This window comes from Podarcis erhardii (assembly GCF_964252035.2).
Source record: "Podarcis erhardii genome assembly, chromosome: 17".
Classification (NCBI taxonomy): Eukaryota; Metazoa; Chordata; class Lepidosauria; order Squamata; family Lacertidae; genus Podarcis; species Podarcis erhardii.
This window is the reverse complement of record NC_138515.1, coordinates 25,387,412-25,400,248: the sequence shown is the minus strand read 5'-3', so window position 1 is coordinate 25,400,248 and position 12,837 is coordinate 25,387,412. Positions and strand designations below refer to the sequence as shown.

The 12,837-nt window shown below is 45.5% G+C and overlaps 1 protein-coding gene and 1 long non-coding RNA gene across 4 annotated transcripts in view; one reads left to right on the top strand and one right to left on the bottom strand.

The window, feature by feature from the left end:
• PSD3 (pleckstrin and Sec7 domain containing 3) overlaps positions 1-12,837 on the bottom strand; it is a 148,616-nt gene that overhangs the window by 122,194 nt on the left and 13,585 nt on the right. For 2 of the 3 annotated variants that reach the window (XM_081844887.1, XM_081844885.1), the window contains exon 3: positions 362-1,388. In XM_081844887.1, the coding sequence (XP_081701013.1) occupies positions 362-1,388 (1,027 nt within the window). Of the gene's footprint in view, positions 1-361; positions 1,389-6,627; positions 6,674-12,837 lie in introns of those variants that run through there. The other variant, XM_081844886.1, reaches the window with a different exon arrangement.
• On the top strand, positions 4,319-12,467 carry LOC309332567. Its single transcript, XR_014152183.1, has 3 exons — positions 4,319-4,638; positions 10,856-10,991; positions 12,330-12,467. It is a non-coding gene; the product is annotated as an uncharacterized lncRNA (long non-coding RNA).

Genomic DNA, 12,837 nt, shown 5'->3' with positions numbered 1-12,837 from the left:
AAGCCAATACAGTCATACCTTGGATCCCGAATGCCTTGTGACTTGAACGTTTTGACTCCTGAATGCCGCAAACCCGAAGTGAGTGTTCTGGTTTGTGAATGTTCTTTGAAAGCCAAACGTCCAATGCGGCTTCCGATTGAGTGCAGGAAGCTCCTGCAGCCAATTGGAAGCCACGCCTTGGTTGTTAAACATTTTCCAAAGTCAAACGGACTTCCGGAATAGATTCCGTTCAACAACCAAGGTACGACTGTACCTAACATGTTGCCTAGTAGCACTTTTAAGTATGGACTGTGTTCCCTCCCAAATCTGTAGAGACAGAGTGAGAGACTTTCTCATTCTCCCATTCTTTTTTCTTTTTTACCTGTCCTTGTCCAACATAGATTTCCTCTCCAGTGCCCTGTTCTTCTTTTCCTCTACTATGAAGACTTCATCCTCTCCACCTTCGGCCAGCGAAGTTAAAGGCCTGAAGTTTTCCCAGGATACATTCCAGGAGCATTCCGGCAAACAGTCCAATTCTGATGAGACTGCAGGTGGTGTGTGATGTTTTGAGAATCTTCTTTCTACACTATCCATGTCAGAGAGTCCGGTTTCCTTCTGCTCCTCTGCTTTTTGGATCCAAAGGATTTCCACCCCTTGAAATTCCACATGTTTGCTCACAGCTGCCTCTTTGGATATCCTCCTCTCGGGCGCTCTTTCTTCCTTGTCTGAATCAAACACAGAAAACTCCCGCTCAAAGTCTGCCCAGGCACCGCCAAGGACTCCTGAAGCACCCACCTTTCTGTCCTCTGGCTGGGCCAGAGCTTTATGGCAACTGGTATCACATATTTTGTGGGCCTCCTCAGTTGCACCGCCAGCAGTTCGTAAGGTCTCGGGCTGTATTTCCACAGTTAAGACCATAGAGTCTTCTTCTGCGATCCAATACAATTTTCTCTCCGCTGTTGCTTCAGATGGAAGAGGCATTTCTGGAGGTTTATCTTGGCCTGCAAGAACCATCTCCCTGGCTGCCTCCTCAGCCCCACTGCCAGCTTTCCTCTCTTTTTCCATTTGCATCTCCAAACCAAAAGCATCGTTTTCCCTGTCAAGTGCCTTTTCAGATTCTAAATCTTGGGAGGTTTCTACAGTCTCACTTGGCCTGCCAAACTGTTCTGACACTTCTTCCTCTTGGGGAGCCATTTGTAACCTCTCAGAGAAAAACTCTACCTTATCACTAGGTCTGCCGTTCTCAGAAGGCAGCTGGTCACATGGTTGCCCTTCAGAAACACACACTAGTTCATCTTCGTGAACCTCAGAGGGAATTTCCGAAGTTTTGGCACCTTCCTCCACAGCCCCATATTCCGGGAATTCGTTGTTGATGTTGTGTGGAAGGAGAGTGCTACCTCCATGGCTGCCTGCAAAAAAATAAGCAGAATAAGGACTTAATTCCAGCACCGGTATTTTGTCTGCATTCCTATTACATGGAAACAGTGTTCCATTTCAGTCCCTCATGCATGATGTCATTTCTCATTCAGTCTTATTACTAGGCTTGCTTTTAATACAGCTTTGGGGTTTGGGACAGCATTGCATTTTGGAAGGCCAGGCTTCCAAGTTTTAAAAGTTCCAAACAGTCTGCCATCACCTCTTTCTGGGGAGCTGCAGTTCTGAGAGAGGGGCTAGGAATTGCCTGACAAAGAATTCTCTTCACCAGCTGAAAACCCCCAAGAGCCAGACACTTCAAAGGAAGCCGTTCAAGCTAAACTGGCTCAATAAATCCACTCACCTGCTTGCCAGCATCATGCACACCTGCACCACACAAAGATCCCCTTCTGTACCACTGGTGCTTCTTAAAAACACCCAGCAGGAAGAGACTGAAGCCACACCTACCACCTCACACTTTGCTCCTTCCCTGCTCCTGTTGATGACACGCTGGGGAGGAAACAAGTCGCAGTTTGTGTTGTCACTACATAAGAACTGGACAGGTGCTTTGTTTCCGCTGGAAAAAACCACGTGTAGAAGGCCATGAACAACCTTTGACTTCCACTCCTGGCTGTTTGCAGAGAAACAAACCATGAGGCTAGGTTCCCACATAATGACAAGCCTCCCTTCTTTCCTTCCCTGTGCAGCATCAGCAGGAGTGGGAGAGCAAAACTGCAGGGGCTTTTAAGCAGTGTGCCCCAAAATACTAAGTGTTTACTTTAAACCAGGACTGACCTGCTGCTGCTGCTGCCCAGGACTGACCTGCTGGGAGCCTGAAGGGCCCGGCCCTGCTTCTCTCCACCTGGCTTGGGGCAGGGCCTGACAGGCACCATAAAGGACTGCTGACGCTGCTGCTAGGCAGAGAGGGCTCCATTTTTGTTTGTTTTGTTTTTAAATTGCTTTTATTTTTTATCTATGTCATTTTAAATTGTGATTGATATTAATGCTGTACTCTTAAGGTAAAGGTAAAGGTAAAGGGACCCCTGACCATTAGGTCCAGTCGTGACCGACTCTGGGGTTGCGGCGCTCATCTCGCTTTATTGGCCGAGGGAGCTGGTGTACAGCTTCCGGGTCATGTGGCCAGTATGATTAAGCCGCTTCTGGCAAACCAGAGCAGCGCACGGAAACGCCGTGCTTTCAAACTGCTAGGTTGGCAGGAGCAGGAGCAGGGACCGAGCAATGGGAGCTCACCCTGTCGCAGGGATTCGAACCGCCGACCTTCTGATTGGCAAGTCCTAGGCTCTGTGGTTGAACCCACAGCGCCACTCGCATCTAAAACTCTGTTTTAGATTTTATTATGTCGAAATTGTTTTCCATTTGGTTGTGTACTTTTTGATTTTTTTTTATTTATTGTTTATGACTTTTGTTATGTTGGCAATTATGTAAATCTTGTCATGTTGTGAGCCGCCATGGGCACTGTTTTAATTATGGAAAGGCGGCATACAAATAAAATGATGAATGAATGAATGAATGAACCATTGTTTAGGGTGGTATGTGAACCATGCTACTTAATGTTACTTGTTTTTGTTTTGGGGGTGGTTGGGGTTGTATTATGTGCCATAAATGTTAGAAGACATAGTTATCCCCAATGCTGCTTAGAATAGTAGGTTTACCTTTTTTTTCCTTCCAGATGGCTGAAAACTGAACTACTTAGCAAGCCAACAAGGCAGATCTCCCAAAGGAGATCAGCACTCAGTAGCACCCATTGTTCGGATTCAATAATGGCTTTGATTGTTTATAAACAGAAGCCGCAGAGTCCTTCTCCTGAGTAGCAAGTTTAAAGGATGCTTTCTTGATCAGCAAAGTACCAAGGCATTGCTCAAAGGACAGAAAACTGCTATTCAGTTTCTAGATTGCTCGGCATCCTCTTTACACTTGCGTATAATGCTTCTTAAGTGTTCAGTGTCCTTAGATACAGTTTCTCAGTAACCCATGGAACAATAGCTTAAGGAGAGGCTAGGTGGCTTGCCCAAATGTGCGCTTGCCACTGCCCTTCACCTTCCCCCAGGTGGGAGAAAAGGGGCCTTGCTCTCGTCTGTAGCACCATGAGGCTCTGCAGTGGCACCTTGAGTAGTTCTGATGCCCACGGCAACCACAGAGGGATGCCCCTGTTCCACTCATGAGCTCCAGTCTGGGTCTAGGGTGAGGTAGAGGCTCTCTCTGGCACAGTCTGAGACACACTCAGAAAGCACCATCTTCTCACTAATCCCTTCCGTTGCTTTTCTTCAAAAAGTCTTTTCCCCCTTCTGTCCCTCCAACATGCTTCCCAACACCACCCAACAGGATTCCAGACATTTCTCCCCCAACTCTCATGGGCTTGGGTCTGGAAATTTGCAAGTGAAGGAAGCAGCTTGCCAAAGAATGAGTTTCAGGGGAGAAGAGTTCCACTTCGGGTCAGGCTTACCCCAACCTAGGGCTGAGGTTGGGGAGCTATATTCCAAAAAATCTAGAGCGCACAAGGCTGAGGAAGGCTGGTCTAGACACTCTTACTATCTGGCTTAATGTGCAAATAACTTATATTGTAATTCATGTATTGCATGGATCAGTACTTATTCAGTCACATATGCCTCAACCTTCAGTCAGATGTGTACAGCTTAACACCTGTGTTTACCACACTAGTGAGATCTAGGCCCTAGTGGGGCCATAGCAGAGGCAAAATTTAAAGTAGGGCATTCCCGCTTTATAGCTCAGTGGCCGAGCCACTAAGTGCTGATTGGCAGCCTGTTGACAGGTGGTCCAGGCCACTAATTGCTGATTGGCAGTCTGTTGGCAGATGGTTCAGGCCACTAATTGCTGATTGGCAGCCTGTTGACAGGTGGTCCAGGCCACTAAGTGCTGATTGGCAGCCTGTTGACAGGTGGTCCAGGCCACTAAGTGCTGATTGGCAGCCTGTTGACAGGCGGCTTCCTTTGCCTTATCCCAGAGCCATGTGTCCAATAGCTGCTATAGGACAACTGAACAATTGTCGCTTAGGAAACAATTCAAGTGGACCTGAGGTCACATTGACACAATCACTGGTGGTGAGACAATGGCCACTCGGGCGGTCATATAATTTTGCATCCTGCCTGCTGCAGGTGAATTTTCACTGCCAATTAAAAAATCTCCAGCTGTATCTGAAACAGGGTGGTTTAGTCTTCTGCTGTTAGGAAATGAGGAAACCCCAAAAGAGAAAACCACAGGCTAGAGGTAAGGCTTCAAGGGCTAGTGCAGATCTAAATCTGTCCTGCACAATAACCATGGAACCCCTAAGCCCAGTCCTTGGGTTCCTAAAGTGTGGTTTACGGACTTTGGTAGGAATGGCAGTCCATCCAGGTGGTCTATGAAAGGTTGTGGAAGAGCAGTCAAGAATACTTTACTTGGCCTTATTTTTTTCTGACAATAGGGATCAGTGGCTTTTAACCTGGAGTGGATTTATCAAGCAGGGTAAAAGGGTTCTGGCCTAGATCCCATTACAGTGGTACCTCGGGTTACAGACGCTTCAGGTTATAGACGCTTCAGGTTACGGACTCCGCTAACCCAGAAATAGTACCTCAGGTTAAGAATTTTGCTTCAGGATGAGTACAGAAATGGTGCAGCGGCGGGAGGCCCCATTAACTAAAGCGGTGCTTCAGGTTAAGAACATTTCAGGTTAAGAACGGACCTCCAGAACAAATTAAGTTCTTAACCTGAGGTACCACTGTATTTCCATATTACGGTGCTGGTGCAATCAACAATTTCCCAAAAAAGCTTTTTACCAATTAAAGGGGCTCTGATTCCATAAGAGAGCTGGGTTTTTGCTTTGTTTTGTTTTATGACAATGGGGCTAAAGGGGTGGGGAGTGTATTAAGTGGTCTGCCAAGCCCTCTGGCAATTTTTAAATGGTCCAGAAAACCATGAGATTTCAGAACTGCTGCTCTAAGCATTATATGAGATAGAGCAAAACCAAAGTCATAAGATTCAGAGACTGATTTCCACTCATACCACTAGCAGTCGGCACTTTTCAACGCCTCTTCAATATAATCTTGTAGTTGAGAGGCTGAGCTATGAATCATTAAAGCTCCAGATTTGGATCATGGCTCATCCACAAACTCGCACGGCAGCCTGATTCCATCAGCCCACCTTAGCGCAAAATGGGAATAATAATACCACCTTACAGGGTAGTTGTAAGAATAACATAACAATAGGAAACACTCTGAAATACTCGACAGCACCAAGCAGGTGTTAGCACTGATATGATTACCGATAGCTGAAATGTATGGTAGCATTAAAAAAAAAAAATGGACAGTTTACCACTTGTCAATCAGGAGCAATGAGCCAACCTCACTTTCAATTTCTAATTTCACTTGCAAATGAACTTATGCGAGGATTAAAGCTGTGCTCTGGCTTCGCTGTGCTAGCAGTAATGCGATTATTCTTTAAAAGTCTGTCCGCTCTCTTTTTTAAAAGTCCTCTGTTCCCCTCCCAAGAGTGCCTCATTCTATTCAGGTACAAAAGCTTTTTTTAAAGTGTTCCAAGCTCTTTAAGAGAAACTCCTCCCTTGTTCCCATCAAGCCACACAGCATCATGTCTTGTTCAACAGCGAGCATATCACGTCAATCCTCCACTCACCCACCCTCCCCGGCCCGACAGCCCAATATAACTGCCTCACAAACAAGACCAGTAAAAGGAACACAGCTACAACATTTTAGGTGCCACTCCATGGAAGAAAAGCAGGGAAATCATGCATACTGAAAAGGAACTGGGTAAATCTCCCTTCCCGCCCCCCAGGTAAACGCTTTTGCTGTCTATCTCTTCCCCCTCCCAACATAAGTTTTATTTCTTTCTGGTAAACATATTTATTCCTTGAGGTATAAGACTGCATGAGAAAGCTGAGCCACTGCAGCGAATATAGCCTGGAAGCAGCTGGCGTCTTTCCTGATGACGGGGGCTTTTAAGAATCCAAAAACTTAATTGAGCATTGGAATAAATATGATCTATATGTCACACGTTTAAAAAGCCAAAGGGAGACCGTCAGCTGAATGCCCGAAACTAGCTTGGGAAGCAAAGCACATTCATAGACCTCCCCCCCGCAGAAAATGAGAGAGTGCTCTTTTACACACACGTTTGTGGGTGCGTGAGTTTGCGCGTGTCCCTAAATCCCTATCATCTCCCTGAACAAATAAGATATAATTTTGTTGAACAGAGGCTACTACTCACAGAGATTACTGTAGCTCCAGCAGTTACCCATTGGTCAATGAAAACACACAGATCATCAGTTTATCTAATAAGGATGCAAGCTTAATTCAATTGCTGCCGTTCTAAGTCAACTGGATTTCAGAATAGTTTCAAATTTCCTGGCGGTGGCGGCAGCAGCAGCAGCAGCAGCCCGTTGCCCTGCATTGCACACAGTGATGTAAATGGAAGCATTCTGAGCATTATGAAACTGGAGAAAGGACTGCAGTCTCTTTCCAGCTATGGCTGAAGATGAGTCCACCTCAGCAGCTTGTAGCAGAATAGCTACAGTAAGCTTTTCTCAAAATCAAAATCAAGATCTACTGTCTGGATAGGATTTTTGCAGCCGACATTAATGATTAACGAGAGTTAATTTTATTCCTTGTTAGGCGTCATCGTAAAGCAAATAACCAAATAAAAGCAAGGAGGAGAAGTTCCGGTGCATTAATACCAGTGACACAGCAACGCACACACAATCAATGATGGCACGCAATAATTGAGCCTTTTCTTTTATGGATTTACAAATGAAAGCAAGCTCACCATGCTTGTCTGCTGCTTCCATATTATGTCTATTCCGGTTCTGAATATTTTTTTACAATATAGGTGTCCGTCCCCCCCCCCCCCGTGCTATGCATACATGTGCACACAGAATTCAGGATAGTCAGGGCAATGTATATGCCAGGACTTTACAGGAGCAAAGGGGAAAACTGCAAAAGACAATACAGTGGTACCTCGGGTTACATACGCTTCAGGTTACAGACTCTGCTAACCCAGAAATAGTGCTTCATGTTAAGAACTTTGCTTCAGGATGAGAACAGAAATTGGGCTCCGGCGGTGCGGCAGCAGCAGGAGGCCCCATTAGCTAAAGTGGTACCTCAGGTTAAGAACAGTTTCAGTTAAAAACGGACCTCCAGAACGAATTAACCTGAGGTACCACTGTACTGAGCATAGAATATCAGCTATCTTCTTATAAAAAAATTACACACTCACACTCAAATATCTTTCCTTCATGACTTCACAAAAATATACTTGAATTAGCCTGGTTCGCATGTCACAATAAACCATAGTTAAACGCAAATTATGGTTTACTATAAATGAGAAACATGCTGGGGCATGCTGCTGAAAAATTCTCACTGGGCTCTTCTCCAGCTGCTGCGCCATCAGGAAACAAGCCAGATGTTGGCTTGTGATGTCCAAACCCAGGCTCGTGATTTGTTTCTCTCTCATGAATGGTAACCAAAGTTTGTTCTTGTCTTAGCATTTGCAGTTTGTTTGGAGAGAAACAGACCGTGATCCTGGGTTTTGACAATAAAAGATGACAACAGCAGAAGGAGCAGCGGATAAGCACAAGAATTTGTCAGTAGCATGTACCAGCATGCTTTGCAGTCACAGTAAACCATGGTTTGCTTTTAACTATGTAGTTCTCGAGTGTGACTCGAGAACTAGGCCATACTGCGAGCCATGTAAACCTCCATGCTTCTCCTCATAAGTAACCAGACCAGAGTACAGTATGCAGAGTTGTAAAGCATACACAAAAACAATTTTGCATAATTATAAAGGCTATACAGGATGCAGTTGTCTTAGCACAAAACTTCAATGTTGTTAGCACAAAGGGGAGAAACCCCTGCCAATTTTGTGATTTAAAACAAGAACATCAGGGTAATTCAAACGCTGTCACCCAGGTGCCTCTCGGAAGCCCACAGTCAAATATCAGGGTAATCCAACTGCTACAAATGGATCTCAATTAATAAGCAGCAAAAAGTGAACATTACTAATTTGTATGTGAGAGAATCTCAGCCAGATAATTTAAGTGGGGCAAAGGAAGCCTGACTGTGGAACACAACTTAATGGGAAGTAAAACAGGAACTACATTATTTATTTGCATACTAAATGTTTATGGTCGCTACATAATATGGTTTCACTTGGTGGTTCACAAAGGAAATACAGAAGAAGAAAAACATGAACAGCTACTAAAACCACAATCAAAACAAATGTTTTGCCTATCGTTTTGCTTTTCATCTTTTTTAATTACACCCATTCATTGACTAAAATATTTTAGCATTAATTAAAAACTGCAGTTACTGATGTAACATTTTACTATAATTCATTAGGATTACTGTATTTCATTGCGGGAAATTACAGGAAAGCCAGTTTGCTACAATTTGCAAATTCAACTAGAACGTAAGACGAGCCCTGCTGGCTTCAGAGAATGGCCCATGTAGTCCAGTACAGTGGTACCTCGGGTTGAGAACTTAATTCGCTCCGGAGGTCTGTTCTTAACCTGAAACTGTTCTTAACCTGAAGCACCACTTTAGCTAATGGGGCCTTCCCTGCCGCCGTGCCATTTCTGTTCTCATCCTGAAGCAAAGTTCTTAACCCGAGGTACTATTTCTGGGTTAGCGGAGTCTGTAACCTGAAGTGTCTGTAACCTGAAGCGTATGTAACCCGAGGTACCACTGTATCCCATTCTCACAGTGGCCCCCCCCCCCCCGGTGCCTATTAGAAGCTCGCAGTTAAACAATCACAAACATTGCCAGCTTGCCTTTTTGACACATACTTGTGCGTCACACAGGATAACTTGAGCAAAGGGTCCATACAGAATTATGTTCTTATCAAGCAACTGTGTGGTGTTGCCCTCTGGAAGCCAGACGTGGTCAGTTGCAACACAGAGGCCAGAGAGGGAACTGAGGCTCAAAGCAGGCAAGAGGATATTTAGCCAAACACATGCGCGCTGCCAGGGGCATAGGAAGGGTGGGGGGGTACGGTCCGCCCCGGGTGTCATCCTTGAGGGGGGTGACAAAATGGCACACCGCGGCGGTCGACACTTACTGCCTGCAGCTCGCAGGAGCCGCGCATCTCTGCTGGGAGTGATGTGGTGGCTCGGGGCCCTGCGCTGCCTGAAACAGCAGCGTGGGGCTTGCATCCACCAGGCGGACTCCGTGGGCAGCTCACTACGCCACCCCCGTGGGCAGCTCACCTCACCCACACCACTCCGGGTGCCAGAGCAGCTAGCTACGCCCCTGCATGCTGCTTTGGGCTATGAAGTGTTCAGTGGGATGGGAGAGCTGGAAACAATGCCAATGTATTTCACATCTGGCAACCAATGTGCCGCCCCTTTGGTTTCAGAGAGCACATGGGTAGTAAAGATAAAGGTAAAGGGACCCCTGACCATTAGGTCCAATCGTGACCGACTCTGGGGTTGCGGCGCTCACCTCGCTTTACTGGCCAAGGGAGCCGGCATTTGTCCACAGACAGCTTCCGGGTCATGTGGCCAGCATGACTAAGCCGCTTCTGGTGAACCAGAACAGCGCACGGAAATGCCGTTTACCTTCCTGCCAGAGCGGTACCTATTTATCTACTTGCACTTTGACGTGCTTTTGAACTTCTAGGTTGGCAGGAGCTGGGACCGAGCAACGGGAGCTCACCCCGTCGCGGGGATTCGAACCGCCAACCTTCTGATCGGCAAGTCCTAGGCTCTGTGGTTTAACCCACAGCACCACCCGCGTCCCTGAGCACATGGGTAGACAATTCCAAAAAGCCTGGGACACAAATTTTCACGGCCCTCTACCAGCTATGGTGGCTCATTTACCAGAAGTAATGTATTTAGTGTTAACTCTGGAAATGTAGACAGCGGTACCTCGGGTTAAGAACTTAATTCATTCCGGAGGTCCGTTCTTAACCTGAAACTGTTCTTAACCTGAGGTACCACTTTAGCTAATGGGGCCTCCCGCTGCCGCTGCGCCGCTGCCAAGCAATTTCTGTTCTCATCCTGAAGCAAAGTTCTTAACCCGAGGTACTATTTCTGGGTTAGTTCTGAAGCGTCTGTAACCTGAGGTACCACTGTACTCAATTTGGACCAAACAAAGCCACTAGAGAAAATGCAATGCTTCCTTCCATTTTCTGTAACCACTTCCTGAATCAGGTGTGTGTGCCATTCCCCAAACCCAAGAATATGTTTTAGAAAAGAGGAGTGAGGCAGCCCAGACTTCCTGAAGCCATTTCCCCAACTGCTTGAGCGACCGGAATTCTCAACAGCATTCTGAGTGTTGCAGTAAAACTCCTCAGTGAGACGTAACCAATCAGAGTAAAGTGATTTGCATTAATATATTAATGTAAAAACACACACATCCCATTAGCCAAGCTACAAATAACCAAATCTCTCTGTAATGATTGGCTACGATAATCCTGCAGCTCTCCTGACAAACCTTTTCAGGATTTCTTCCAAGCCATTTGCTTGTGACAAAGAAATCATCACCTCTGGAATGGGGCGAGGCTGTCACTCCAGTAACCGTGCCATTTGAGACAAAACCACAGTTTATATGGGAGGAGCGGGAAGTGGTCTACGTATGGTAAGTACACAGGAGGTAGATTTGCAGATGATCACGCTATCCTGAAAAAATGATGGTACAGATGACATCTCTTTTTGCAGTCCTCCAGCATCATAAACATGGTTATGAAGCCTATCGCACATATTCAAATCTGCATTACTGTATATAAAACCACAACATCTCCAGTGGAAAATATACTGTGGAGTGGAGATGGGCAAAAGGGTTCATTAGCTGTTTTAGAGGTGCCACTTTACAGCATTAACCTTATGGACAGAATTACTTTGCTACAGGGAGAAAATGCCAGTAATAGAGCTCTAATCTTCTGTAAGTCCCACTGAATTCAGTGGGGCTTTCTTCTTAGTGGACGCACATAGGATTATGCAGTCAAAATTAAGTGTCTGAAGAACACAAGCACACAAAACACTACTTTCTCCTAACTACTGTGAGGGTATATAGCTTGGACATTGAAACAACTGCCCTTGAAAGAACAAATCTGCTAGGACCCAGATGCTCTGTTTCTGCTGATGGTATCAACTGCAAAGAAAACCAACACACACACACACCCAAAAAACAGTCTGACAAGCAAAGGAGAGAGAAAAGAGAAATAAAACATTAGGAAAGGGAGAAAATATGAAGGAAAAAGTTTCCGTCCAGAAACGTCCACTGGCGCAGAATTTGGTAGCCAGTTTGCTCACTGAGGCAAGAGGCATGCGATGGCAGGAGAGGAGAATTTGGGGACATGAGAAATAGTGAGACTGGGAGGAGATCTGGGGTCAAAGGGTACAACGAGAAGCCCATATTGGTGTTCAGCTTTTCATATGGTTCGGTACAATTTGTCCTTTTTATTATAGCTCTCAGTCAATTCTATATATTTTTGGAAGCATTTTAAATCCTGTATCCAGTGTTAGAAACTAGGTATATAAGCTAGGCGCCAAATGGCTTCTCAAACCAGGCTTACAGTCGCCAAAACTAGAATGCCTAGTTGCCATTTGGGGGCCAGGCGGCTCAAAAGTCGTATTTTTCCACATGACTTTTTGGTTCCCGAAATTCGTTGCGATTGTGCAAATAAAATACGACGGATAGACTTCTACAGGATGTGTTACTAGTGTGTGAAAACAGTCAAGATCCAAGGATCCTCAGGCATGTACCTCCAGATGGTAGAGACGTCAGGCGCCATCTTGGCGCCCGGGCATCTTTGCTCGGTTGCAAGTGGCCAATAGCACCTTGTGAATTTCGAACACAGCCTGTATCATGTATGTTTTTAAAACTGTACACCACTTTGAGACATTTTTGGAGTAAGTAATGAATAAATGTAATAAGTAAAATCATAATAATAGCCAAATGGGTGTCTGGCCCAAGTTTGTTTCAGAGACAAAGAACTGTAAGAAGGAAGAACAAGCGGTGTTGAAGATTCCCACCAACAGTTAATGCCTTAATAGCAAGATGAGAAGGCACACAGCCCACTTCCTTATTTTCTCCCACTGTGGCAAGATGTACAGTGGTACCTTGGGTTACATATGCTTCAGGTTACAGATGCTTCAGGTTACAGACTCCGCTAACCCAGAAATAGTACCTCAGGTTAAGAACTTTGCTTCAGGATGAGAACAAAAATCATGCTCCAGCGGCACGGCAGCAGCAGGAGGCCCCATTAACTAAAGTGGTGCTTCAAGTTAAGAACAGTTTCAGGTTAAGAACGGACCTCCGGAACGAATTAAGTACTTAACCCGAGGTACCACTGTATTGTACTTTTTTTTCGAAATTCTAGCAATTATGAATAAAGTTGTATCTATACATCTAAACAAGCATTTGCGAATCTGTGTCCTCTTTTCGATGTCAAAGTGCCGCCACCCCAGTACTCCCCGACTGT